General features: G+C 39.4%; 1 protein-coding gene across 1 annotated transcript in view; it reads right to left on the bottom strand.

The window, feature by feature from the left end:
• reln (reelin) overlaps positions 1-1,363 on the bottom strand; it is a 245,497-nt gene that overhangs the window by 52,771 nt on the left and 191,363 nt on the right. Inside the window, 2 exon segments of the mRNA XM_015387357.1 lie at positions 205-381; positions 467-672. Of these exon segments, the coding sequence (XP_015242843.1) occupies positions 205-381; positions 467-672 (383 nt within the window).

The following is a 1,363-nucleotide window of genomic DNA, read 5'->3' as shown; positions in this document are numbered from 1 at the left end:
AGGGATATCTAAAGAGGCTTAATATAGAAGAATGTGAGAAAATAAATGTTTAACAATATGTACAGCATTTTGTATATATCTTTTTGATTTAACATGATTCAAATAAGAAAAGAAAAAAACATTTCTAGAGTCCTGAGAATTAACCTAACCTTGTTCGCATTGCTAGAGCACATATAACAAAATAGGTTGATCAAATGTTAGAACCTGACCTGCGGCAGAGTTGGATTGGCCATTGGGATAATGTGTTTCTCTCTTTCAGATAAAATGATGACGTCATCGATTGCCCATTGGTCGTACCCTTCCCCAGAATGAAGAGGCTGCCACCAGCGAAAACGGGTGGAGGGTGTTTTAGAAGCAAGGGGAAGTTCATAATGCACAAATCTGCAAAATGATTAAGAGGACAATTATTTTGGAACATCTAACACTAAACAGCTGAGTAAAATTTCTCTGGTTATTTCTGTCTCACCGAGGTTTGGTGAAGTCTGTGAAGTACATCTCAGCGATGAGGCCCCAGGTGATTCCTCCATCGTTGCTGTACTGCAGCAGGACTCCTTCCTCCCTGCTGTCTGCCTGGTTGCACTCTGCCCAGTCTCCTCCAACCCGTAGGTAGAACTGAACAAACTCTGCCCATTCTGTGTCCAAATCCCAGCTCACCAGCTGCCTCAGCCCAGCCTGACAATAACATGCAAATAGTCAGATTTATTCAGGTAACCTCACATAAACTTGTGAGTTTAAAATAGAAATCCGGACATGACAATCATCACAATTAATGGTAAGGAATTCTTCTCAGAGGGAAATGAGATAAATGTCCTGAAGCCATTTGTTAAGAGACTACGTGTTTTTGTAGGTGTTGGAACCAACAGCCAAATGGTTGAGATGTTTAAGAAGAGCTCAGAAACCATTATGGCTTAAGTCAATCATGAACCTGAAGATGTTGAAACAGTTGCTTACCTGACCATAGTAAGTTAAGTTTAACAGATCAGACTGAGGACAAGTGGTTAATCCAGGTCCAGAGGATTAAAAAAAACTGCTTAGTTTTCCTTTATTAGGTGCATTTCAACAGGTGATTAGTCCATGTTTATGTTGTGGATCTGGAAATGCAAATGCTTAGAACTAATTGGGCTTTTACTCTGTAGACCTGGATTGTCCACCTCTGCTGCTGACCGAGAAAAATACTCGATTGGATTAGTATGTGTGCTTCTTTGAACATTAGATAGAAAAAAAAGCCAAAAGTGAATTTAAGATCCTGTATTATGGAATTCAACAAAGATCTGGAAGATTATAGTAATGTGAATAAAGAAGAATGGGATGCAGATCTTTTAGTTATCAGGTTCCTCTCCTGTGGAACCAACTACCAGTTTTA

This window comes from Cyprinodon variegatus, unplaced genomic scaffold (assembly GCF_000732505.1).
Source record: "Cyprinodon variegatus isolate N-32 unplaced genomic scaffold, C_variegatus-1.0 Scaffold392, whole genome shotgun sequence".
Taxonomy (NCBI): domain Eukaryota; kingdom Metazoa; phylum Chordata; class Actinopteri; order Cyprinodontiformes; family Cyprinodontidae; genus Cyprinodon; species Cyprinodon variegatus.
The sequence above is the reverse complement of the archived record's forward strand: the minus strand, read 5'-3'. Positions and strand labels throughout refer to the sequence as shown.